Source organism: Salvelinus sp. IW2-2015, linkage group LG6.1 (genome assembly GCF_002910315.2).
Source record: "Salvelinus sp. IW2-2015 linkage group LG6.1, ASM291031v2, whole genome shotgun sequence".
Classification (NCBI taxonomy): domain Eukaryota; kingdom Metazoa; phylum Chordata; class Actinopteri; order Salmoniformes; family Salmonidae; genus Salvelinus; species Salvelinus sp. IW2-2015.
The window spans coordinates 22780411-22805317 of NC_036845.1; the positions used below are offsets into that span (position 1 = coordinate 22780411).

General features: G+C 44.6%; 1 protein-coding gene across 2 annotated transcripts in view; it reads left to right on the plus strand.

The window, feature by feature from the left end:
* Window positions 1-15831: 15831 nt before the first annotated feature.
* LOC111965329 (C-terminal-binding protein 1-like) overlaps window positions 15832-24907 on the plus strand; it is a 42930-nt gene continuing 33854 nt past the window's right edge. For both annotated transcript variants that reach the window (XM_070444092.1, XM_023989438.2), the window contains exon 1: window positions 15832-16154. Coding sequence is in view for 1 of the 2 variants with exons in the window: in XM_023989438.2 (XP_023845206.1) it covers window positions 16115-16154 (40 nt within the window). In the remaining variant the exon portion in view is untranslated. The remainder of the gene's footprint in view (window positions 16155-24907) is intronic.

Here is a 24907-nt window from a genome sequence, read left to right on the forward strand (position 1 = left end):
TTTTCAAGAACAAGGATCAAGACATTTTGACGCAACCTACACCCTACTGAGTCCCACAACCTTTAAATTATCTTAATCTACAAAATAGGTCTGTTTGACCTCCCGCTCTCTCTCTCCATGTTATATCAGAACGTATACAACAGGTATGCCAAAACGTTTATTTTTACTGTTCTAATTACGTTGGTAACCAGTTTATAATAGTCATAAGGGACCTCTGGGTTTGTGGTATATGGCCAATATACCACGGCTAATGGCTGTACTCCGTGTTGCGTCGATCATAAGAACAGCCCTTAGCGAGGGGCGCAATGTGAAGTGTTTTTCATTTACTCGCGCAGTATTCTTAAAGTTTGTGAATTTTGCAGAAAAACAGTATTCATTTTCAAATATTAGTTTGTTAATCCCATTCCGTAATACACAAGACTACTTTGCTTTCAAATGTCGGTATGTCGACGAAACATAAGGCCAAAAACACAACTTTGAAAGAACCCGGCCAACAAGACCCATTTTTATCACCGCCCTATCCTGAGTCTGAGAGCTTGGAGACTCGCACTACTCGGGGGTGCAGGTTTGTCTTGGGGCACTGAAATGAACATTCGAGGCCATCGAGCTTCTACGCTCAGAGGTAATCGAAATGAAAACAGAGGTAGTTGCTACGATTGAGGCCCGAATGCAAGTTGTTTCATAGTTCAATGTCTATTATTTCATAGTTTTGATGTCTTCACTATTATTCTACCATGTAGAACATAGTAGAAATAAAGAAAAACCCTTGAATGAGTAGGTGTGTCAACTTTTGACTGGTACTCCAGAACTGGAAGTTCCCCCATCTTATAAATATTGGGTGGGAGATGTTGTGCTCTCTGAAATTAGAAAAAATGTAATTCAAACCACGTGGGAACTCCAAACTGATTTATGATGCTTGGGCTCCATTCCGGTCTTACTTTGAACAGTCCACACTGATATCATTCTCATTAAAACAAAAATATCTGAATTTGACAGCCCTGTGATTTACTGGTTGGAGGACCATTTTTTGGGGGGGGCGGGGGGGGGGGGGSATGGTCTGTTATGTGCCTATTGAATGTGACTTGTGGATGCCTTATTCCTCTTGCCCTGTCAGAGCCTAAAATGTGAGCTTGTTTTGCGTTTACACTTACATAGTAAAAAGAATATTTCAAAAATAAGCATTGTAAACTTTAATTTTGGTAGTCTGTGGCCATGACTGTCTGTGAGTGGGTGCATTTCTCCATCCCTCATCTGTTTACAGGAACAATGGTGAGGTGACCGCTCTGTTCCTGTATTAACTACAGGATGCCCTTTAACCTTTGTACCCTTCTGCCCAGTGTGTTTAACTTGTCTAAAGTACAGTATCTTTCTAGTTATATTTTGACTATATTATTTATATTGTTTGTGTTATCATGTGTAAAACTGAATAAACAAACAAATAACAGCCCAGAGCTGTATATTGGCCATAGGGGGGACACCTTGATGTTATGGAGCACAACAAGATTGTGGGACAAAAACGAGCAACACTACTGACACAATCACTCCTCTCCGATTCTCAAAACACAATACAAAGAGTATTTAAAGTTACCCATTTGAGAGGGTAACTTTTACAGCATCTCTGAAGCACATAGGTGTTCACACTGCTGTAACATATGGCTTAACTCCAACCCGTCCTACATAACCTCCTCTATTTCCCAGCCAGGCTTCAGCACCACCGCAGCCACACTGGAGACGGCAGGCTGGACCAGCTTACCTGAGGAGCATCACACACATAATATGCTTTCAGCATGTTAACATGACACAAGGGAAGACCAACGATCTGGGGTCTCTATCACATAATTGGTGTCACTGAATTTCTTTTCCACAAGATATGGCCCAGAAAAACGTGCCGACAGATGAGCCAGGGATTGGCAACAAAACTAAAACTTGATCCCCTGGTGCAAAAGAACAGCCAAGCTGTCATGTAACTTCATGCATTTGAGACAAGGAGAGACTTTTGGGCTAACGCACATGCTGCGTGCAGTCTCTCCCGCATCCCGCATAATCGAACATTKTTAGGGGCGCTACTGGGGGTAGGAGATAGGATATGCTCCTTCAATGCTTTTCGCGGACCCTGTGGGGTATGTCCAACACAAAGTCAGCAGGGCTGAACCCTAAGGACTCTTGTATTTTTTCCCTGATAGCAAATCGGACAAAAGGCACCACCTCATCCCAATCGGTACTGGTATCCATCGAGTACTTACATAGCATTGCCTTTAGTGTCTGATGCCAGCGTTTGAGTGCCCCTTGACTCTCCGTATGATAGGGACTGGAGACCTGATGGGAAATACACATCGTCTTTAACACATTTGAGAACAGTTTTGACAAAGTTTATTCCCTGATCAGTTTGGATTACTATAGGGAGTCCAAACGTAGAGAAGAACTTCACTTGTGCCTTCACCAGTCTTAGCCGTTATAGTACGGAGAGGTATAGCCTCTGGGTATCGAGTAGACCTGCACATTATTGTTAGTAAGTACTGGTTACCTGACCTGGTTTTTGGCAACAGACCTACACAATCAATTATCACTCGTTCAAACGGTTCCCCCATCACTGGAATCGGGCAGAGCGGCGCACAAGGAACTGTTTGATTCGCTTTCCCAGTGAGTTGACATACATGACAGGTTTTACAAAGGTAGACCACGTCAGACTTCAAACCTGGCCAGAAATAAATGTTGAAGGACTCGGTTATAAGTCTTCGTGATCCCCAAATGTCCGGACCAAATGTCCGGCGAGTGAGAGCACCAGCTGTCGGAACGGTGTAGGAACAACCACTTGACACTCCAGTCACTAACAGTGTCATGAGCTGCCCATTTATGCATCAAAACTGCTGCTTCCATAAAGTAGGCGGTCTCCTTAGTTTTAGCTTCCTCAGTGGAAATAACCGAAGCAAAACACTTGCAAAGACTGGTGTTTCCTTTTTGACATTCAATCACCTCCTTGGGGGTGACAGACAAAAGAATGTCATGTAATTGGGGCGCGATTCTACTTTCCCCTGCCTTAGTTTTTAGAGGGGTAAAAACTGTCTTGCAGAAGGAATATTCGGTGCATTGTCTTCTACCTCAACATTCTCAAAAATGGAACTAGACAAATCCACCACATCTCCAAGCTTGTGAGATTGTGCCCTCGTAACCACACAAGCAGGAAAAACATGGGGAAACGCTTGAACCAATTTACCTGTAGTTTTGATTTCTGTGTTGTCTACTACTTCTAACACAGGAGTGACATTACCACCAGCAATATCGTTCCCTAGTAGCAATGTGACTCCTTTTACTGGCAGTGTAGACACTACACCAACACGGAAACATCCTGATACCAAGTCTGACACTAAGTGGACCCAGTGTAATGGTACAGGTACGGTTTTTGTCGCTATACCCTGTAATATGACATCCCAGCCACAATATGTTTCAGGAGACCAGGGTAAAGCATCAGTAACAATTACTGACGGCAACGCCCCAGTGGTGCGTAAGATTTGAATGGGCTTTTGATCCGCTTGTTCTCCAGTTAAGGAAACAACCAGCAGAGATAAACGGAGCATAGATATTGATTCAGCATTTGGAAAATCGGATCCTTACTCTGTCCAACAGGTGAGCCAAAGTCTTTTATTTTATTTATTTTTCAAAACCAGGCAGTTTGCAATCACGTGACCCTTTTAGAGACAGTAAAAACATTCATGGATCTTGTGCGAAGGCATAGGGTCGGAGGAATAGCGACCCAAACGATGCACTGATGACGTAATCGTTCGGCCTTCAAAACGAGGGGCGCCAAAGAGTCTTGTGTCAAAGCATACTCATCTGCCAACGGTGCGGCCTGGGCCAATGTTGCCACTTTCTGTTCATTTAAATGAACTACAATTCTATCAGGGAGGTTGCTTTTAAAATCCTCCAACAGCATCAACTCCCAAATATCAGCAAAGGTGTTAGCTTTGCTGGCTGAACACCAGCGATTAAACAGAGACTCTTTGTCCCTTGCAAACTCAAAAGTACAGTGAGATGGTTGTGGTTCCTGAAGCGCTGCCTACAAGCTTCAGGCACCAACTCATAAGCCCTCAATAAGGTTGGTTTAACTATATCATACTGTGAACTGTCTTCCAAGGAGAAAGCAGCTACTACTTCCTGGGCTTTCCCAGACAATTTACATTGTAACAGGAGCGGCCAAACCTCGAGTGGCCAATGCAGCGCAGCGGCCACACGCTCAAATGCAAATAATTAGGAATCAACTTCCGACTCCCGGAATGGAGGGACTAAAGCAATATTTTTACTCATGTCGAAGTGGGCTTGATGACAGGCAGGTTGTGGAGTCGGACTGGCGCCAGCGTCTAGCTCCAGTTGTCGGATCCTCATCTCCTTGTCGTTTTCCATTTTCCTAATTTCCGTCTTTCTCTCTTTGCTCCATTTCCAAACGGGCAGCCTCACCTTTAGCTTTGCTGTCCCATCTGAATGACCCAAAGCATAAGATAAAGGGTCAAATCGGGGCAATATAAAGGGGGTACAAGCAACCCCTTCGTTCTCCCTGTCCTCTGACTTTGACTTTGCATCGGAAGGTCTACCCATCGCCTCTCCAGAAGCCTCCCTCTCATCTTCAACAAGAACATTTGCTCTCACTAAACCCTCCCTGACTAGCACCAAAAGCTCAGCCTTTAGGGCTCTCTCAGGGACAAAGAGTCCATAATGTTCAGCTATTGCGCAAAGGTCTACTTTACACAACCCCACCAACAGAGGGCGCTTCAATAAACTTGGAGATTGCTGAGGCAGCCATTTTGTAGACAGCAGCCTACTGAACACACGTAACTAAACAAGTCATCCAAACTCATAACCTACCATCACACCTCAATCACAGAGAACAGCAGGGTTTAAAGATCCCAGATGAGCCCCCGTTATGTTACGCACGCCTCTTGGAGGGGGAACGCAACACCCTGCTACACTCAACTCACCATGGAGTGAAAGAGGTATGTGACCTCAGGTGCAGGTAAGGATGACAGAGGCAGAATATATTACCGTTTACAGGGAATTTATTTCATTGTCACGGTAATGAGGGGAGAAGTGGCTGGACAGAATCTAAGCAAAGAAAGTAAAAGTTATAGCCCCCTCTCCTAACCACAACTGGCGCACTAACCAAAATACAGGGGGATGGTCCGCCCAGGTCTTACCTAGTGTGCATAGACACAGTATGTACTACGGGTATATGTCTGCCCGCAGGCCTCTTGCCTAAGCACTCCCAAGGTGCCTTCCCCTTCTGGGAACAAAAACATAAGTAAACAATTTCACTAATCAAAAACACAGTCCTATGGCCACAAAATACTTCACAAAAACTTATACAGACCAACAACGACGCAAAGGACATACCAAGAAACTCTCTGAGCAACAACCAAAACAGGACATCCAAGAAGCTCTCTCTTCCTAACAAAGGAACTCTGGCTTTTAAAGCTGCAGAAGGAGTCTGTAATTGCAGACAGCTGTATCCCTTAACAAGAGGGCAGGATCCGACCTCCAATCTGCAATGGGGCCGACCAATCAGCTACTTGGGAGAATCCAGGAAGCCATTTCCTGAAATACACACATACATATATACAAACCCACAGGATAGAAACTAGGGAAAGTAACAGAGTTATTGACCTCACAATAAACCAGATTCTGGCTTATTCTGGCACATTAGGGTGCTGAAACTTGAAGCAGCAGCCGCAACACAATCAATCGGAAATGGTCAGTTTATGGTGCAAATTCGAGTAGGCATAATTAATTTCAACCACCTACATTTTAATTAGACTTCACTAACAACAAGAGGGCTATGTGTTGGAGCCTATTTCTTCCTATTTAAAAATGAAGAGGTAGGCCTACCTGTTTGACAGACGAAATTAGGCTATAAGCTGCTATATCCATAGAGTTGTCAGTCAATTCCTTACCCACCATACACTCTTTAAATAGCCTTCCTCCGTATCAGTGAAGGGCTGTTAAGTTAAAACCATGACTCGAATTTAGGGGGTATGAGAGGGTATGCCATTGGCCTACCTTTTATTAAAGAAAATAACAAAAAGCACAGCCCTTCCCCATTGTTAACTAAAAAGTTTGAAGAAAAATGAAATGGATCAGATTATATAAAGTGATCTAAAACAGTGCTTTGGCCCACGATGATTTATCCTAGAAACAAGCAAAACGCATATGGGGATATCATTGTTTAATTTAATGGGGATATCACTATCTCTGACTGAGAATCATACTTAGGTAGCCGGTTTTCTCACTATGGGTTGTGGGTAGTTATTTTCTGTGTCTGTGTTTCACCATACAGAACTGTTTCGGTTGTTTGTTCGTGTTTTTTTTGTTATTTTTCCTCCGTGTTCATGTTGATTTATTTAAAATCTAATCATGGACACTTACCACGCTGCACATTGGTCCGACTTTTCCTACTCCTCCTCAGACAAAGAGGGGAATTGTTACATTGATATTGGTTATGATTATGACCATGGATGCATTCCAATCTCACGAAATTATAGGCATGACGGAAGATAGGATTTCAAACAGATGTAAATAACATGTATTCTATATCCAGCAAGCTAGTTAGCAAAGTTTACTAGCAAACAGTGAGGAGAAACAATAATACAACAATTTACTGTTGTAAATCTCTACAACTGAAGCTGGTTTTACAGGAAAAAATATTTGCGTAAGCATGCTTGATAGACATGGCTGTATGTAGATACTGTCTGCCTGCCTGCCTGCCTGCCTGCCTGCCTGCCTGCCTGCCTGCCTGCCTGCCTGCCTGCCTGCCTGCCTGCCTGCCTGCCTGCCTGCCTGCCTGCCTGCCTGCCTGCCTGCCTGCCTGCCTGCCTACCTACCTACCTACCTACCTACCTACCTACCTACCTACCTACCTACCTACGTACACATTTGTACGGTCCGGCCAATGTGTAAAGGTTGAGAGTTATGCCATATTTCCTTATATTAGGCTAGATATTGTTGTAAATGTAATCTCTGTGCCTGTGCACATGGGAAGGATGGTCTCGGGAATTAAGGTGCTTGGCAGTGCGGAAATATTCCAGGTTCTTGTGGTTGGTCCGCACAACCACAAGAAGAAGAAGGCACAGGGATTGAAGAAGAAGGCCTAGGGATGTAACTTGGGGTCCAGGGCAGAACGCTGGGACAGGACAGCCCCCGCTCTGACATCCGAAGCATCGGCCTCCACCACGAACTGGTGGGATGGGTCAGGATGAACCACGATGGGAGCTGTGGTAAAGCAGTGTTTTAGATCCCGGAATGCCCGGTCAGCAGTTGGGGACCACGTGAGCGGAACCTTGGGAGAGGTGAGTGCAGACGGGGGAAGCCAGGGTGCTGTAACCCCAAATAAAGCGGCACTAAAAGTTGTCAAATCCCAGGAAATGTTGCAGCTTCACCCTGGACATAGGCTGGGGCCAATCCACCACCACTCTCACCATTCTGGGATCCATCTGTACACTCCCTGCAGCGATGACGGAATTCGCAATTCTCTGCTTTTACAAAAAGCTGGTTCTCCAGGAGGCATTTGAGAACCTGTCGAACATGGATCACGTGTTCTTGGGCAGAGCGGGAGGAGATGAGGATGTCTTCGAGGTAGACAAAGACGAACCGGTTCAACATGGCGCAGAGAACATCATTAACCAGAGCCTGGAATACAGCAGGGGCGTTGGTAAGGCCAAATGGCATGACCAGATACTCGTAGTGACCGCTGGCCATGTTGAAGACAGTCTTCCACTCGTCCCTTTCCCGTATCCGCACCAGGTGGTAGGCATTCCATAGGTCCAGCTTGGAGAACACAGTGGCCCTCTGGAGCGGCTCGAAGACCGAGGAGATGAGGAGTAGCGGGTAGTGGTTCTTCACTATGATGTTGTTGAGACCCTAGTAGTCAATGCAGGGGTGCAGGGTTTTGTCCTTCTTCTCCACAAAGAAGAACCCTGTGCCGGCGGGGGAGGCAGAAGGATGGATGAACCCTGCAGCTAGGGAGTCCTCAATGTAGGTCTCCATAGCCTTGGTCTCCGGATACGACAGAGAGTACAGTCGTCCCCGGAGTGGAGTGGTGTCTGGGAGAAGGTCAATCCCGCAGTCATATGGTCGGTGCGGTGGAAGCGAAGTGGCCCGGGCCTTGCTGAACTCCTCTCGGAGGTCCTGGTACTCCGCGGGAATGGCGGAGAGGTCCGGGGCAACTTCCGAGCCCCCAGGAAGCCAGGAGAATCCCAATACCACGGGAACATGAGGAGACTTAATGAGCAGGAATTGGATTGTCTCGCTGTGGTTCCCTGACACATGTAGGTTGATGGAGATGGTATTGTGGGTGACCCGGTCTATAGAGCTGCTTTCCAGTGCTCTACCGTCCATGGGAATGGAGAGGGGCTGAGTGGGGCTGTCCAGCTCTGAAGCCAGGGTAGCATCCATAAAGCTCTCATCGGCCCCAGAGTCGATGAGTACCCGGAGAGATTTCGACTGGTTCCCCCACAGCAAAATGGCATGAAAAGGGGTGTAAGGGGAGAGGAAAAGTCCCCAAAAGCCAACGTGCAGAAATCCATTGCATAGTCTGTGGGAGTCTTGCTGAAGCTGGAGTAACTTAACTTAGCCTCTCTCCCGGACAATGAAGCATCGAAAACTTTATTTACCTCCGCCACAAACTCCTCCAGAATGAAGCATAATGCCGACTGTTGTTCCCATAGGCATTCCGGGGGAGGTAAGCAGGGTTCCCGGGAAACCTGGATGACCGGGGAGGCGGCGCTGCTAACAGCCGGGTTACTGAGGGGCTGGGAGGTTGCTGTCATGGTCAGGTGCCTAACAGACAACCTGCGGAATTGCTCCAGCAATGTGTTCAACGCTTGGTCATGGCGTTCGGCCATGGTCTGGAACCCTTCCATAAGACCACGAAGCAACTCCTCGTGCCTTCCAATGGTGGCTCCTTGGGAGGAGATGGCATTGTGAAGCTGGTTCGAGTCTGCTGTGTCAGTCATGGCCAGTTCGTACTATCACGTTTCAGGTAAGACCCAGATGCACACAGTGTAACAAAAGTGTATTACTAGTTCAGGGGAAGGCAAAACAACAGCTCAAGGGCAGGCAGAGGTCAGTAATCCAGATAGGGTGCAAAACGTCCAGAACGGCAGGCAGGCTCAGGGTCAGGGTAGGCAGAATGGTCAAAACTGGGAAAAAATTGAAAATAGGAACTAGAACTGACAGGAGCAAGGGGGAAACCGCTGGTAGGTTTCACAAAACAAAACGAACTGGCAACAGACAAACGGAGAACACAGGTATAAATACACTGGGGATAATAGGGATGATTGGTGACACCTGGAGGGGGTGGAGACAAGCAAAAAGACAGGGGAAACAAATCTGAGAACAAGGATATTTCAAGTTATTTTAAATTAGAACATAACAGTATGCTGCCATCTTGTCCATTTCAAGTATTCTCTCATTGACTGAGACAGGTCTCTGTCATCATGACATGCAACACTTTAAGGTTGACATCCACCTATCTCGCTCAATGAAAGAAGACTTCTTTGGGTAAATCACATTATCTGGTGTAATAATCAGTAGCTACAGTTTTCTGCTCTTGTGTGTCTCTACACCCGAGACACACTCGGACACACTGAACCTATTTATTTTGTATGTTACTTTTACCATATAACATTATTGTTGAATACCCACTTCTGTTGAGTTAGCATTAAATAGTGTACACTCCCCTGTATTTTTGGTTTTGACAAATAAACATTATTTGAATATCTGAATGTTTAGTATCTGTTTGATGCTACAGAGCCATGTACAGCTTATATAAATATATTTAGTGAATCCGTAAAGGCAGACACATTTCTAAGATTGATAGAAAATGGCCATATTTATTTTTTGGTGGTTCTAGATGGTCTTATGCTGAGCCACATTAGCTGAGTTTACACAGGCAGCCCAATTCTGATATTTTTCCACTGATTGGTCTAAATCACATCAGATCTTTTTCAGAACTGATCTGATTGGTCAAAAGACCAATTAGTTAAAAAAATATCTGAATGTTAGCGTTTTACACATTTTATGGAAGGGTTTCAAACAAAGGCGACCGGTTAGCATATTGTTTAGGTACAATGAGTGACAGTGCGAATTGCTTTTGAGAGGAAAGATCAGTCAACAAAGTGAATGGGCTAAAGTTGTGAAAAGTCTTAGGAGGGCAGTTCTTACACAGTATGAATTGTTGTGTATGGGAGAATGGGGAGAAATGGAACCTCTCAATCGCTCTCATATACAACAAAACAAAAACTTTTTTTTTGACCCCCTTTTTCTCCCCAATTTCGTGGTATCCAATTGTTAGTAGTTACTGTCTTGTCTCATCGCTACAACTCCCGTACGGACTCGGGAGAGGCGAAGGTCGAGAGCCAGGCGTCCTCCGAAACACAACCCAACCAAGCTGCACTGCTTTCTAACACAGTGCGCATCCAACCCGGAAGCCAGCCGCTCCAATGTGCCAGAGGAAACACCATACACCTAGCGACCTGGTCAGCACACTCTGCCCGCCACAGGAGTTGCTAGTGCGCAATGAGAAAAGGATATCCCTGGTGCCAAACCCTCCCTAACCCGGACGACGCTAGGCCCATGTGCCCCGCCCCATGGGCCTCCCGGTCACGTCCAGCTGCGACAGAGCCTGGGCTCGAACCCAGAGTCTCTGGTGGCACAGAGACTCTTAGACCACTGCGCCACCTGGGAGGCACCCAAAAACAATTACTTTTAGCACAACCACAACCACCTTCCTCATCTCAAAGTAATGTCTGTAAACCTCCCCAGCCCATTGACTTTGACTGATCATTCTTGTCAATAGTAGCCATTTGCAGGGGATTTGTTTTTACCTTGTCTTTGCATTGTGTTTTGAGAATCTGCAGAGAGAAGAATGAGGTGGTTGTGTCATTACTGTTGTAGTCATGATTTTTTACCTTTCAGTGTCCCTTGCTGGTTTCTGTCACACAATCTTTTTGTGCTCCATAACCGCAAGGTGTGTCCACCCCCTCACGCTCCTGTACCCACAATGCAGCCGCGGGGCACTGTGAAATGACTCCAGATAACCTGCATTTTACAATGAGAAAGGTCAAAAGAGAAGAGGGGTAGACTAAATCTGAAACATGCATGAGAGCATCAGCTGTTCCGGACGACTGTGTGATCACGCTCTCCGCACCCAATGTGAGTAAGACTTTCAAACAGGTCAACATTCACAAGACCGCAGGGCCAGACGGATTACCAGGACCTGTACTCCGAGCATGCGCTGACCACCTGACAAGTGTCTTCACTGACATTTTCAACCTCTCCCTGGACGAGTCTGTAATACCAACTTGTTTCAAGCATGCCACCATAGTACCTGTGCCCAAGAACACTAACGTAACCTGCCTAAATGACTACCGAGCCGTAGCACTCACGTCTGTAGCCATGAAATGCTTTGAAAGGCTGGTCATGGCTCACATCAACACTATTATTCCAGAAACCCTAGACCCACTCCAATTTGCATACCGCACCAACAGATCCACAGATGACACAATCTCTATTGCACTCCACACTGCCCTTTCACACCTGGACAAAAGGAACACCGATGTGAGAATTCTATTCATTGACTACAGCTCGGCGTTCAACACCATAGTGCCTTCAAAGCTCATCACTAAGCTAAGGACCCTGGGACTAAGCACCTCCCTCTGCAACTGGATCCTGGAATTCCTGATGGGCCGCCCCCAGGTGGTAAGGGTAGGTAACAACACATCCGCCACGCTGATCCTCGCACGCCCCCATTCTCGTCGACGGGGCAGGTTGAGCGCTTCAAGTTCCTTGGCGTCCACATCCCCAACAAACTAACATGTTCCAAGCACACCAAGACAGTTGAAGAGGGCACAACAAAACCTATTCCCTCTCAGGAGACTGAAAAGATTTGGCATGGGTCCTCAGATCCTCAAAAGGTTTTACAGCTGCACCATTGAGAGCATCCTGACAGGTTGCATCACTGCCTGGTATGGCATCTGCTCGGCCTCCGATCGCAAGGCACTACAGAGGCCCAGTACATCACTGGGCCCAAGCTTCCTGCCATCCAGGACCTCTATACCAGGCGGTGTCAGAGGAAGGCCCTAAAGATTGTCAAAGACTCCAGCCACACTAGTCATAGACTGTTCTCTCTACTACCGCACTCAAGTGGTACCGGAGCACCAAGTCTAGGTCCAAAAGGCTCCTAAGTATCTTTACCCCCAAGCCATAAGACTCCTGAACAGCTAATCAAATGGCTACCCAGACTATCTGCATTGGCAATTTCTCGCATGTAATTGCCTTCATTTCTCAGAACAAGAATAGACTGACGAGTTTCAGAAGAAAGTTATTTGTTTCTGGACATTTTGATCCTGTAATCGAACCCACAAATGCTGATGGTCCAGATACTCAACTAGTCTAAAAAGGCCAGTTTTATTGCTTTTTTAATCAGGACAACAGTTTTCAGCTGTGCTAACATAATTGCAAAAGGGTTTTCTAATCATCAATTAGCATTTTAAAATGATAAATTTGGATTAGCTAGCACAACGTGCCATTGGAACACAGGAGTGATGGTTGCTGATAATGGGACTCTGTACACCTATGTAGATACTCCATTAAAAATAAGCCGTTTCCTTCTACAATAGTCATTTACAACATTAACAATGGCTACACTGTATTTCAGATCAATATGATGTTATTTTAATGGACAAAAATTGAGCTTTTCTTTCAAAAACAAGGACATTTCTAAGTGACCCCAAACTTTTGAACGGTAGTGTACTGTGGCAGACCAGGGGGTTTGGTCAAGACGTTTACATAGATCAGACACAGACAGAGTATGATTAGTTCGGTTTCAAGGGTGTTTATTAAATAATAAATCAAAAAGAAAATAACAGGTCTCCCCCATGAGACCCTCTCCGGGATACCTTCTCCTGGGCTCCGGGTCTTCCTGTCAGGCACACAAACTCAACTCCTTCGGCTTAGCGCGGGTAACCGTATCTAACCACATGGAAGTCACCTCACTTCCTCTAGTTCTTTCTCTGTGTGCTGCCCTTCTGGTAGCTTTATGGACCTCGCACAGCTGGTGAGCAATCTGTCCTTGATTACTCACAAGCTCCCAATCAGCCCCAATTAGTCCTGTCCGGAGGGCCCGTCGAGACCTGGCACGTCCAACAGATGGAGCCACCGCCTCGTGATGTATACTCCATCTGTTACCAGGCCTTGACGAGTCTCCCCCTGGTGGCTGACCTGCTGTACGCCACAGTACATATTACCTCAATTACCTCGACACCGGTGCCCCCGCACATTGACTTTGACTCTGTATTCTTATCTCTTACTTTTTTTTTGGTATTTTCTTAAAACTGCATTTTTGGTTAATGGCTTGTAAGTAAGCATTTCACTGCTGTATTCGGCGCATGTGATGAATAAAATTTGATTTGATTTAAATTGATTGCCTGGTCTCAAACTGTGTTTGCTAGGGATGGGGGAAAGTGTGACACCACTCCAGCCCCAAAGGACGGGAGTTGCCCATCCCTTTTCTGGAAGCTCTGGAGCAGGTTTTCACCAAGGATCTCTCTGTACTTTGCTCTGTTCATCTTACCCCCGATCCTGACTAGTCTCCCAGTCCCTGCCGCTGAAAAACATCCCCACTGCATGATGCTGCCACCACCATGCTTCACCGTAGGGATGGTGCCAGGTTACCTCCGAACGTGATGCTTGGCATTCAGGCCAAAGAGTTCAATCTTGGCTTCATCAGACCAGAGAAATCTTGTTTCTCACTGTCTGAGAGACCTTTAGGTGCCTTTTGGCAAGCTCCAAGTGGGCTGACGTGTCTTTTACTGAGGAGTGGCTTTCATCTGGCCACTCTACCATAAAGGCCTGATTGGAAGGTTCTCCCATCTCCACAGAGAAACTCTGGAGCTCTGTCAGAGTGACCATTGGGTTCTTGGTCACCTCCCTGATCAAGGCCCTTCTCCTCCGATTGCTCAGTTTGGCCAGGTGGCCAGCTCTAGGAAGAGTCTTGGTGGTTCCAAACTTCTTCCATTTAAGAATGATGGAGGCCACTGTGTTCTCGGGGACCTTCAATGCTGCAGAAATGTTTTGGTACCCCTCCCCAGATCTGTGCCTCGACACAATCCTGTCTTGGAGCTCTACTGACAATTCATTCGACCTCATGGCTTGGTTTTTGCTCTGACATGGACTGTCAACTGTGGGACCTTATATCGACCGGTGTGTGCATTCCCAAATCATGTCCAATCAATTGAATTTACCACAGGTTGACTCCAATCAAGTTGTAGAAACATCTGAAGAATTATCAATGGAAACAGGATGTACCTGAGCTCAATTTCGAGTCTCATAGCAAAAATACTTATGTAAATAAAGTATTTCTGTTTTTTATTTGTGATGCGTTTTCAAAAATGTCTAACCTGTTTTCTCTTCGTCATTATGGGGTATTAAGTGTAGATTTTAGAATAAGGCTGTAACGTAACAAAATGTGGAAAAGGGAAGGGGTCTAAATAATTTCCGAATGCACTGTATAGGCTACGTTCCATGTTGTTCCCTATAATAAAATGTCAAACATGGACACAACAATTCAATATAAAGAGAAATAATCTACACAATAATTTGTTAAATGGGCCTTTTCCTATAATGATAACTCAATCAGGCGACCGGTACTCAGTGCTGAACAGTGCTGAAATAGAAGCTGCGTCGGGTCTCGCCCCTCTATTCATCTGCTGATTACATGGACAAGGGGAAACTGATTAGTAATCCTAGATAATCAATGCTACTCTGAGACACTTTGTGAATACAGGCCTAGATCTTCCCGAAATGTTAGGTGTGTGAGTAAGTAAGTGGCAGGTAGGGGTTACAGGCAGTGAGACAAGTATACTGCAAGTGTGTGTGTGGTGGCCTGGCCAGTCAAATTTGGGTTGTTTGTGTAGCCTCAGGCCTTTGGCTCTTAATCTGAAACTCTCACCATTCTCTGTACCTCTTCACTGTCACTGTTGAGTGATGTAATTCTCTGACACCTCTTCTCTCCTCCTTTCCTGAGCCATGCCCTCGACAGACAGGATAGCAACAGCAGCAGAGCTAAAGCACCTCTCATTCTGAAATGACACCTAAAATGCTCAGATTACCAATGGTTAAGTAGGTAGCTAGGATATATCAGTTAGCTAACCATTTACAGTAACAGCAGTTCATTCATAAGACAAAAAAACACTATCTTTGTTGGGACTACCTTATAATCTTCAATCTACATCAGAAATAAAGAAATATCACTTTATCTTGGCATTAATAGAAATGAATACATTAATTAATAGATAATAGATTCATACAATGAAGTTAAAGGGTGAACTATTTTGAAGGGACATGAAGTGTTGGCTGTGCATTTAGCAAATGACAGGCATTCCACATTTAATCCCACCCGCATGTAAAAATCAAAATATATGCAAAAACGTTTAAAGCCATTTTTAGTTTTTCTGTAAAAAAAAGAAAAAAGAGCCGTTTTCGTGTTGCTGATTGCGCCATTTTAACACAGAAAAGGAATTAACCACACGTACATGGGCCGTTACTGCATAACATTTATCATTTTGTATTCTTCAGGTAATCTAACCTAGCACACATAAAAAACGTCTGAGTGGAGTCCCCTCATCTGTTTTTCAGGGGAAACGGAAGTTAGGTCTGTATCCCTGAAAACCGAAAACATCCGCTTTTGACCGAAAACATCAGCTTTTTACCACACTGTGGAGAGTGTCTTTCAGGAAACAAAACATACATTTTGTTTGGCCTTAGCTCCACCCCATTCCTCTTATTTTCTTTCAGCCACCTCACACTTGCGCCCTTCTCTCTCTCTCTCTCTCGCTCTCCCACTCCCACTCCCACAAATGCAGTGACAGTTGCATTCTGTGTGTGCATGCATGTGTGATAGAGAGAGATAGTCGAAATAGAAAGTGAGAGAGGGAGGGAGAGTGAAGGAGCAAAGGGGAATGCTTGCCACTGAGGGGCAGGGAAAAGGAATAAGGAAATTGAAGTAGCCGCCATATGCTGTGGATTTTTATGACTGTCTTGCTGAAGTGAATATTCTTTTTGGGGGAAAAAGATGGGAAGCTCGCATTTTCTGAACAAAGGCTTGCCTTTAGGTAAACATTTAGCTTTCCTTTGGTGCATTGGACCACATGTTAACTGTGATTGTGCTGTGTGGTGTGTACACAGTGTACTGTACAGTATTCTTCCTTCCTTTCCCCCTCCACTCTCTCCCTCTCTCTCTCTCTCTCCATTATCTTCATCTCTACCATTCAGCAACTTACAATGCTGTAATAGCTTGCTTTCAACTCCGAATATGTTTCTGTTGATGCCTTGTATGCTTAGCCTATAGCTTCCTGTAGGGGTGAAGGACATAAATACTATTTCCCTTCAAAAAATGTAAGGGCTGGCAAGGAGACACACAGCAGATACTTCCTAAATGGCCTTCCCGTTCATTGTGCAGTTGGGAACGGTGTTTCCAGTTCCGTCTGACTTGCTTCCTAATTTTCCTTTTAGGGAAGAAAGAAACATTGATTCCAGAACAGTCTACTATGGGAATACTTCAGATTAAGGAAGGATAGAAAACAGCTTTGTAGGTGCTTAGTAGTCATGTTAGTATTGTGAATACTTCCATGTCAGATTTTTTTTTATTTTACCTTTATTTAACTAGGCAAGTCAGTTAAGAATAAATTCTTATTTTCAATGATGGCCTAGGAACAGTGGGTTAACTGCCTTGTTCAGGGGCAGAATGATAGATTTTTACATTGTCAGCTCAGGGATTCGATCTTGCAACCTTTCAGTTAATAGTCCAAAACTCTAACCACTAGGCTACATGCCGCCCCAGACTGGTGTCTGTTACTTGGATTTATTTTTGATTGTATTCACAACATCAGCATATTTTCTACAATGGGGGTCTTGTTTGTTGTTGGATCTTTTTCTAAGTCTGGGCTCGTAGGTGTGTTCAGTTCTGTGATCAATGGATCGTGTCTTATCTTGTTATTAAAATCAGGCTAATTGACACAGATACCAACTCACCCCTGGGGTGCTCAAATTGGCAGAATTACCCCAATACAAAGATCCCATATCAGTATTGCCATGGAATGCCATGGATATTGGTGATGAAACATTTCATTGTTTGTTAATTTCTTTATAATCTTTGAAGAAGACATGTTGGCTTAGCTAATAGTTTTTGTATTTTCATTGATCTAAAACACAAATGTCAAACGTGGCTGATAAAACTCTCCAGTAATCGAGCTAGGCATATACATTCATCCTCATTTTCATGTTTGTAGTGAATTACACCCTGTGGCTGATCAGTCCAGTTGTGATCTAACGCAGACAAACAAGACGTGGCTTAATGATCCTGTTTACCTGTGTGATTGTGTTTGTGTGTTTGCTCACTTGTGTGTGAGTGACTGTGTGTGTGTGCGCGTGCGTGCGTGCGTGCGTTCGTGTGACTGACTGAGTATGTGTATTGGTGTTTGTGTCTCTCGGTGAGTATGCATGTGTCCGCCTGCATGTGTGTATGATGGTGGCGGGATGAGGTAGGGAGGGAATGAGGGAGGGAGCTGAAGGAGAAGAGAGGGGTGTGTCTATACTCCCCTGGCTCGCCTAGGAGGGAGATTTCCTGTGGGAACAGAACAGTGGGTTGAGACAGTCACGCCATGTTTGTTCATGTCAGATTGGCTATGATCATAAATCACATAGCCTGAGCTGCTCACAGGTGCACAGTTTTTCCCCCTTCTTTATGGTGGTTACAGTTACGATGCTACCTTTCATATCAATGCAAATATGGGTTTATTGGGCTGTATTGAAAAAGAATGTATATGAGGACATCTTAAATAAGTGGGGAAAGAAATTAAATAGAGCTATGTTTGAAGCATTTCATATTTGCAGAGCAAAGGACAGCTCTGATCAAATCAAATCAAATTTGATTTGTCACATGCGCCGAATACAACCTTACCGTGAAATGCTTACTTACAAGCCCTTATTGACCAACAATGCCGTTTTAAGAAAATAGAGTTAGGAAAATATTTACAAAATTTAAAAATATAACACAATAAAATAACAATAAACAATAACGTGGCTATATACAGGAGGTACCGGTACCGTCAATATGCGAGGGTACAGGTTAGTCGAGGTAATTTGTACATGTAGGTGGGGGTAAAGTGACTATGCATAGATAATAAACAGCGAGTAGCAGCAGTGTAAAAACAAAGGGGGGAGGGGGGTGTCAATGCAATAGTCCGGGTGGCCATTCTTAAAAGCTTCTTGGAGGTAGAAGCTTTTAAGAAGCCTTTTGGACCTAGACGTGGTCTCTCCGGTACCGCTTGCTGTGCGGTAGCAGAGAAAACAGTCTACGACTAGGGTGACTGGAGTCTTTGGCATTTTTTTGGGCCTTCCTCTGACACCACCTAGTATAAATGTCCTGGATGGCAGGAATCTTGACCCCAGTGATGTACTGGGCCATACACACTACCGTCTGTAGCGCCTTACGATTGGATGACGAGCAGTTGACATACTAGGAGGAGATGCAACTGGCAGGATGCTCTTGATGGTGCAGCTGTAGAACTGAGGACCCATGCCAAATCTTTTCAGTCTCCTGAGTGGGAAAAAGCATTGTCGTGCCCTCTTCACGACTATCTTGGTGTGTTTGGACCATGATAGTTCGTTGGTGATGTGGACACTAAGAAACTTGGAACTCTCGACCCACTCCACTACAGCCCCGACAATGTGAATGAGGGCGTGTTCAGCTCTCTTTTTCCTGTAGTCCACGATCAGCTCCTTGCTTACATTGAGGGAGAGGTTGTTCCCCTGGCACCACACTGACAGGTGTCTGACCAACTCCCTATTGGCTGTCTCATTATTGTCGGTGATCAGGCCTATCACTGTTTTGTCGTCAGCAAACTTAATGATGGTGTTGGAGTCGTGCTTGGCCACGCAGTTGTGGGTGAACAAGGAGTACAGGAAGGGACTAAACACGAACCCCTGAAGGGCCCCCATGTTGAGGATCAGCGTGGCAGATGTGTTGTTGCCTACTCTTACCACTTGGGGACGGCCTGTCAGGAAGTCCAGTATCCAGTTGCAGATGGAGGTGTTTAGTCCCAGGATCCTGGGACTAAACACTGAGCTGTAGCCAATGAACAGCATTTTCCCATAGGTGGTCTTTTTGTCCAGGTGTGAAAGGGCAGTGTGGAGTGCGATTGAGATTGCGTCATCTGTGGATCTGTTGGGGCGATATGCGAAGTGGGTCTAGCGTTTTGATGGTGTTGATGTGAGCCATGACCAGCCTTTCAAAGCATTTCATGGCTAACGACGTGAGTGCTACGGGGTGGTAGTAATTGAATCTTCACTTTCTTGGGCACAGGGAATATGGTGGTTTGCTTGAAACATGTAGGTATTACAGACTCGGTCAGAGATGTTGAAAATGTCAGTGAAGACACTTGCCAGTTGGTCCTTGTATGCTCTTAGTACATGTCCTGGTAATCCGTCTGGACCTGCGGCCTTGTGAATGTTGACCTGTTTCAAGGTCTTGCTCACATCGGCTACAGAAAGCGTGATCACACAGTCGTCCTTGTATCCTTGTTGAACACAACTCAGGCTTTCTGGGGTGCTGTAGTTTGACTGTATGAACGTAGATGAGGGTTCACAGGAGCAGGCTGAGGAGGGGCAAACCTTAGGCCACAAGAGAGACACTGTTTAGAATACTGGACGTAAGGGTCGTTCGTACTGGTTCTCACAAGATCAGATGCTCCACTGGAATGACAGATATTTCCTTCCAGTAGGAACTGGGTCTCTAAATGTGTCAGTAAAATGTGGTAGATGTGATAAGAAAACTGATAGGGATCTTTTCCTTTCTCACTAATTCTCCCATTTGATGTTATCACAATAATTCCTTATAAGCAGGAATTCCAGGCATAAGCGATATAAGTGATCGCTTAGCCGGAAAAATAATTACAAAATTACAAAATATGTAGAATTGCGGTAAATTAGCTTGAGAAAATGTATTTTTTAAAAGCTTAACGTATTGCAGGCATCTACTGTATACTGAACAAAGATATAAACGCAACAGGTTGTGTTGGTCCCATGTTTCATGAGCTGAAAAAAAGATCCCAGACATTTTCCATACTCACAAAAAGCTAATTTCTCTCAAATGTTGTACATCCCTGTTAGTGAGCATTTCTCCTTTGCCAAGATAATCCATCTACCTGACAGGTGTGGTATATCAATAAGCTGATCAAAGAGCATGATCATTACACAGGTGCACATTGTGCTGGGGACAATAAAAGGCCACTCTAAAATGTACAGTTGTCACACAACACAAAGCCACAATGTAACATGTTTTGAGGGAGCATACAATTGACATGCTGACTGCAGAATTGTCCACCAGAGCTATTGCCAGATAATTTAATGTTAATTTCTCTACCATAAGCCACCTCCAATGTTTTTTAGAGAATTTGGCAGTACGTCCAACTGGCCTCACAACTGCAGACCACGTATAAACACGCCAGCTCAGAACCTCTACATCCGGCTTCTTCACCTGCGGGATCGTCTGAGAACACTCACACAGACACCTGATGAAACTGTGGGTTTGCACAACCAAATAATTTCTGCACAAACTGTAAGAAACCATCTCTGGGCCTCCCGAGTGGCACAGTGGTCTAAGGCACTGCACTGCATTGCAGTGCTATCTGTGCCACTAGAGATCCTGGTTCAAGTCCAGGCTCTGTCGCTGCAACCGAGGACCCATGGGGTGGCGCACTACGGACAATGAAAACAATTGCATTTTATCGATGGCAATTTGAATGCAGAGAGATACAGTGACAAGATCCTGAGGCCCATTGTCGTGCCATTTATCCACCGCCTTCCCCTCATGTTTCAGTATGATAATGCTCAGCCCCATGTCACAAGGATCTGTACACAATTTCTGGAAGCTGAAAATTTCCCAGTTCTTCCATGGCCTGCATACTCACCAGACATGTTACCCATTGAGCATGTTTGGGATGCTGTGGATGGATGTGTGTTCCAGTTCCCAACAACTTCACACAGCCACTGAAAAGGAGTGGGACAACATTCCACAGGCCATAATCAACAGCCCGATCAACTATGAGAAGGAGATGTGTTGCGCTGCATGAGGTAAATGATGGTCACAACAGATGCATATCTGTATTACCAGTCATGTGATATCCATAGATTAGAACCTTATTAATTAATTTCAACTGACTGATTTCCTTATACAGTTGAAGTCGGAAGTTTACATGCACCTTAGCCAAATACATTTAAACGCAGTTTTTCACAATTCCTGATATTTAATCCTAGTAAAAAATCCATGTCAGGTCAGTCAGGATCACCACTTTATTTTAAGAATGTGAAATGTCATAATAATAGTAGAGAGAATGATTTATTTCAGCTTTTATTTATTTCATCACATGTGGGTCAGAAGTTTACATACACTCAACTAGTATTTGCTAGCATTGTCTTTAAATTGTTTAACTTGGGTCAAACGTTTCGGGAAGCCTTCCACAAGCATCCCACAATAAATTGGGTGAATTTTGGCCCGTTCCTCCTGACAGAGCTGGTGTAACTGAGTCAGGTTTGTAGACCTTCTTGCTCGCACACGCTTTTTCAGTTCTGCCAACAAATTGTCTGCAGCATTGAGGTCAGGGATTTGTGATGGCCACTCCAATACCTTGACTTTGTTGTCCTTAAGCCATTTTGCCTCAACTTTGGAAGTATGCTTGGGGTCATTGTTCATTTGGAAGACCCATTTGCGACCAAGCTTTCTGACTGATGTCTTGAGATGTTGCTTCAATATATCCACATAATTTTCCATCCTCATGATGCCATCTATTTTGTGAAGTGCACCAGTCCCTAATGCAGCAAAGAACCCCCACAATATGATGCTGCCACCCCCGTTCTTCACGGTTGGGATGGTTTTCTTTGGCTTGCAAGTCTCCCCCTTTTTCCTCCAAATATAACGATTGTCATTATGGCCAAACAGTTTATTTTTGTTTCATCAGACGATCTTTTTCCCCATGTGCAGTTGCACAACTTTTTTATTCCGGTTTTGGAGCACTGGCTTCTTCCTTGCTGAGTGGCCATTCAGGTTATGTCGATGTAGGACTCGTTTTACTGTGGATATAGATACTGTTGTACCTATTTCCTCCAGCATCTTCACAAGGTCCTTTGCTGTTGTTCTGGGATTGATTTGCACTTTTTGCACAAAAGTACATTCATCTCTGGGAGACAGAACATGTCTCCTTCCTGAGTGGTGTGACGGCTGCGTTGTCCCATGGTGTTTATACTTGCGTACTACTGTTTGTACAGATGAACGTTCTTTTTCTGAGGACTTGGCTGATTTCTTTTAATTTCCCCATGATGTCAAGCAAAGAGGGACTGAGTTTGAAGGTAGACCTTGAAATACATTCACAGGTACACCTCCAATTGACTCAAATTATGTCAATTATACTATCAGAAGCTTCTAAAGCCATGACATCATTTTCAGGAATTTTCCAGGCCATTTAAAGGCACAGCCAACTTAGTGTATGTAAACTTCTGACCCACTGAAATTGTGATATAGTGAGTTATAAGTGAAATAATCTGTCTGTTAACAATTGTTGGAAAAAGTACTTGTGTCATGCACAACGTAGATGTCCTAACCGACTTGCCAAAACTATAGTTTGTTAACAAGAAATTTGTGGAGTGGTTGAAAAATGAGTTTTAATGACTCCAACCAGTGTATGTAAACCTCCGACTTCAACTGTATTTACTGTAACTCTTTGAAATGTTTGCATGTTGCRTTTCTATTTTTGTTCAGTGTATACATGATAGAAGACATTAGCAGAATATTYTTTGATACCACACAAATGGCAGATTTCAGGCTACTGTGCAACTCACTATTCAGGTAGGATGCAATTTTGGAACGTCATTCATTATTATTTTAATAATTTGTTTTATCATTATTATTAATGTATTTCATTGTTATTATTGTAGGCCTATTTATTCATCTGAACCAGGTCTTTAAAACATACTTTTACAAATGACAAAAACATTATTCCTTGCGTTTTGAACTTTATAGCCAATTGTTTTATTRATTTTTACTTTCCTAAAACAATGATTGTCCACTTCACGGTAAGAATTAGCGTGCCAGATGTGTTGTTGCCTACCCTTACCACCTGGAGGTGGCCCGTCAGGAAGTCCAGGATCCAGTTGCAGAGGGAAGTGTTTAGTGCCAGGATCCTTAGCTTAGTGATGGGCTTTGAGGGCACTATGGTGTTGAATGCTGAGCTGTAGTCAATGAATAGCATTCTCACATAGGTGTTCCTTTTGCCCAGGTGTGAAAGGGCAGTGTGGAATGCAATAGAGATGTCATCATCTGTGGATCTGTTGGGGCGTTATGCAAATGGGGGGGGGGGGGGGGGTCTAGGGTTTCTGGATAATGGTGTTGAACCATTTCATAGCTACGATGTGAGTGCTACGGGTCGGTAGTCATTTATGCAGATTACCTTAGTGTTCTTTGGGCACAGGTACTATGGTGGTATGCTTGAAACATGTTGGTATTACAGACTCAGACAGGGAGAGGTTGAAAATGTCAGTGAAGATACTTGCCAGTTGGTCAGCTCATGCTCGGAGTACACGTCCATGTAATCCGTCTGGCCCTGCGGCCTTGTGAATGTTGATCTGTTTAAAGGTCTTACTCACATCAGCTGCAGAGAGCGTGATCACACAGTTGCCCGAAACAGCTGATGCTCTCATGCATGTTTCAGTGTTACTTACCTCAAAGCGAGCATAGAAGTTATTTAGCTCGTCTGGTAGGCTCGTGTCACTGGGCAGCTCTTGGCTGTGCTTCCCTTTGTAGTCTGATATAGTTTGTAAGCCCTGCCACATCCGACGTCCGTTGGAGCCGGTGTAGTACGATTCGATCTTAGTCATGTATTGATGCTTTGCCTGTTTGATGGTTCGTCGGAGGGCATTGTGGGATTTCTTCTAAGCTTCCGGGTTAGAGTCTCGCTCGTTGAAAGCGGCAGCTCTACCCTTTAGCTCAGTGCGAATGTTGCCTGTAATCCATGGCTTCTGGTTGGGGTATGTGCGTACAGTCACTGTGGGGACGACGTCATCGATGCACTTATTGATGAAGCCAGTGACTGATGTGGTGTACTCCTCAATGCCATTGGAAGAATCCTGGAACATATTTCAGGTTGTGCTAGCAAAACAGTCCTGTAGTTTAGCATCTGCTTCATCTGACCACTTTTTTATAGACCGAGTCATTGGTGCTTCCTGCGTTAATTTTTTGCTTGTAAGCAGGAATCAGGAGGATAGAATTATGGTCAGATTTGCCAAATGGAGGGCAAGGGAGAGCATTGTATGTGTATCTGTGTGTGGAGTAAAGGTGATCTAGAGTTTTTTCCCTCTGGTTGCACATTTATCATGCTGAACGAAATTCGGTAAAACTGATTAAAGTTTACCTGCATTAAAGTCCCCGGCCACTAGGTGTGCCACCTCTGGATGAGCGTTTTCCTGTTTGCTTATGGCGGTATACAGCTCATTGAGTGCAGTTTTAGTGCCAGCACCAGACTGTGGTGGTATGTAGACAGCTACGAAAAATACAGATGAAAACTCTCTAGGTAGATAGTGTGGTCTACAGCTTATCGTGAGATACTCTACCTCAGGCGAGCAAAACCTCGAGACTTCCTTAGATATCTTGCATCAGCTGTTGTTTACAAATATGCATCGGCCCACACCCCGTTTCTTACCAGAGGCTGCTGTTCTATCCTGCCGATAGAGTGTATAACCCGCCAGCTGTATGTTATGAATGTCGTCGTTCAGCCACGACTCTGTGAAACATAAGATATTACAGTTTCTAGGACAT